At 32.3% G+C, this 1486-nt stretch overlaps 1 protein-coding gene across 1 annotated transcript in view; it reads right to left on the bottom strand.

Moving 5' to 3' along the window:
• Nucleotides 1-1486, bottom strand: part of STXBP5L (syntaxin binding protein 5-like) — a 386990-nt gene that overhangs the window by 29610 nt on the left and 355894 nt on the right. The window contains 1 exon segment of the mRNA XM_012640519.1: nt 715-954. Within this exon segment, the coding sequence (XP_012495973.1) occupies nt 715-954 (240 nt within the window).

The following is a 1486-nucleotide window of genomic DNA, read 5'->3' as shown; positions in this document are numbered from 1 at the left end:
TTATTTTTATATTTTATTTAAAAATTATCTGAAAACTATTTATTATCACATACAGGAAAGAGGAAGACATTCGTAATAAGAAAAAAATTTAAAATATTCAAAGGAATGACAGGAGGAATCATGCTCATCTCTTCTTCAAAAGGAAAAAAAGATAATTCAAGTAAGAAGAGAATGCAACATACACTTAGCAAAAATACTTATAATGTAGGTCAAATTCTCTAGGTACTCGATGAAAAGGAAAGACATTGTGTAGCTTGCCTTTGAAACAATATGGGAAGATTATAAAACTTTAGAAATTCACCTTAGATCAGACAGCTTCTAGATTAAGTGTTCTGAGTTCTTCAAGGATGATGTAAAAACATTCATGGGCTGTGATCTAGCATGGATATTTGGAGAAATGTTTCAATTTATTGAAAATAAGTTTAACTTTTGCTTTAAAGTTTTCCTTAGTGCTTTCGAGAAACTTAACTTCCAAGGCATTGTTTAGGTTAGCAGTTCCACAGTTTACTACCATAGAAATGGTTCCACTCTTTTACCCTGAAGGAAAGGTAAGGTACAATGTGACAAATTTTGGAATAGTATATGATTTATGAAATTCTCTGTAGTTCCTATTCTCAGAATACTTATAACCTTTGCCCCAAATCAATATAAGCTAATATTTTATAATACCTTATATCCAAATTTTGAAAAACAGCAATGAGGGAATGCTCTTACCGCTTGGCAATACCATTACTGGCTCCGTAAACCTTTGTTCGTCCGTTGATGGTAGGTTTAGAGAGATGATTAACACCATTCCCAGACTAGTTCCAACAAACAGACAAGGCGAGATGGTAGAGTCATTTTTCCGTGCAAAGGAGTCCATAAAGTATAGTGCTGTAATTGCTTCTTTAGAATCTTTGTCAATACTAGAGATGCTAGAGCTTCTAGAACGATTATAGGAATTTTCTCTGTTTTCTATGGAAATTAAAAAACGAAAAAGATTGTTATCATATTTCTACAACAAGCAAGTCAGATTTAACATATAAAAGCCAAAATTATGAGGGGGAAGTATAATTTAATTCTTTGTTAATTGACCTGGAATGCAGCTTATTTAGTTTATCAGCTTAATTTTGAAAATGGATAAACTGAAGTCTAAAAGTATAGATCACAAATTTAGGGAGAGCTGGACTAGAACTTGAGTCTCCTGGGTTTCAGCTCACTATTTTTCCCTCTCTACATTAACTCACAAGTTAGTTAGAACTCACTAGTTAGTTAGCATAAACACTAAAGGTTACACAATTTTCTGATACTGTTTACATTGTGCTTCCCTCCTAACTCTCAACTGTTGGAAGTATTTCTCACTGTTTCTTGGCAATTCCCATTTACTGACAATATTGTGGCTATTGGCGTGAAAGAACTTATCTGGGTTACAAATCTTCTGTGGCAAACATATTCTATATCTGGAGTAATTACAATTGTAAAAATTAAAGTTTTTTTTTTTTTTTTT

Source organism: Propithecus coquereli, unplaced genomic scaffold (genome assembly GCF_000956105.1).
Source record: "Propithecus coquereli isolate 6110/MARCELLA unplaced genomic scaffold, Pcoq_1.0 Scaffold10, whole genome shotgun sequence".
Classification (NCBI taxonomy): domain Eukaryota; kingdom Metazoa; phylum Chordata; class Mammalia; order Primates; family Indriidae; genus Propithecus; species Propithecus coquereli.
The sequence above is the reverse complement of the archived record's forward strand: the minus strand, read 5'-3'. Positions and strand labels throughout refer to the sequence as shown.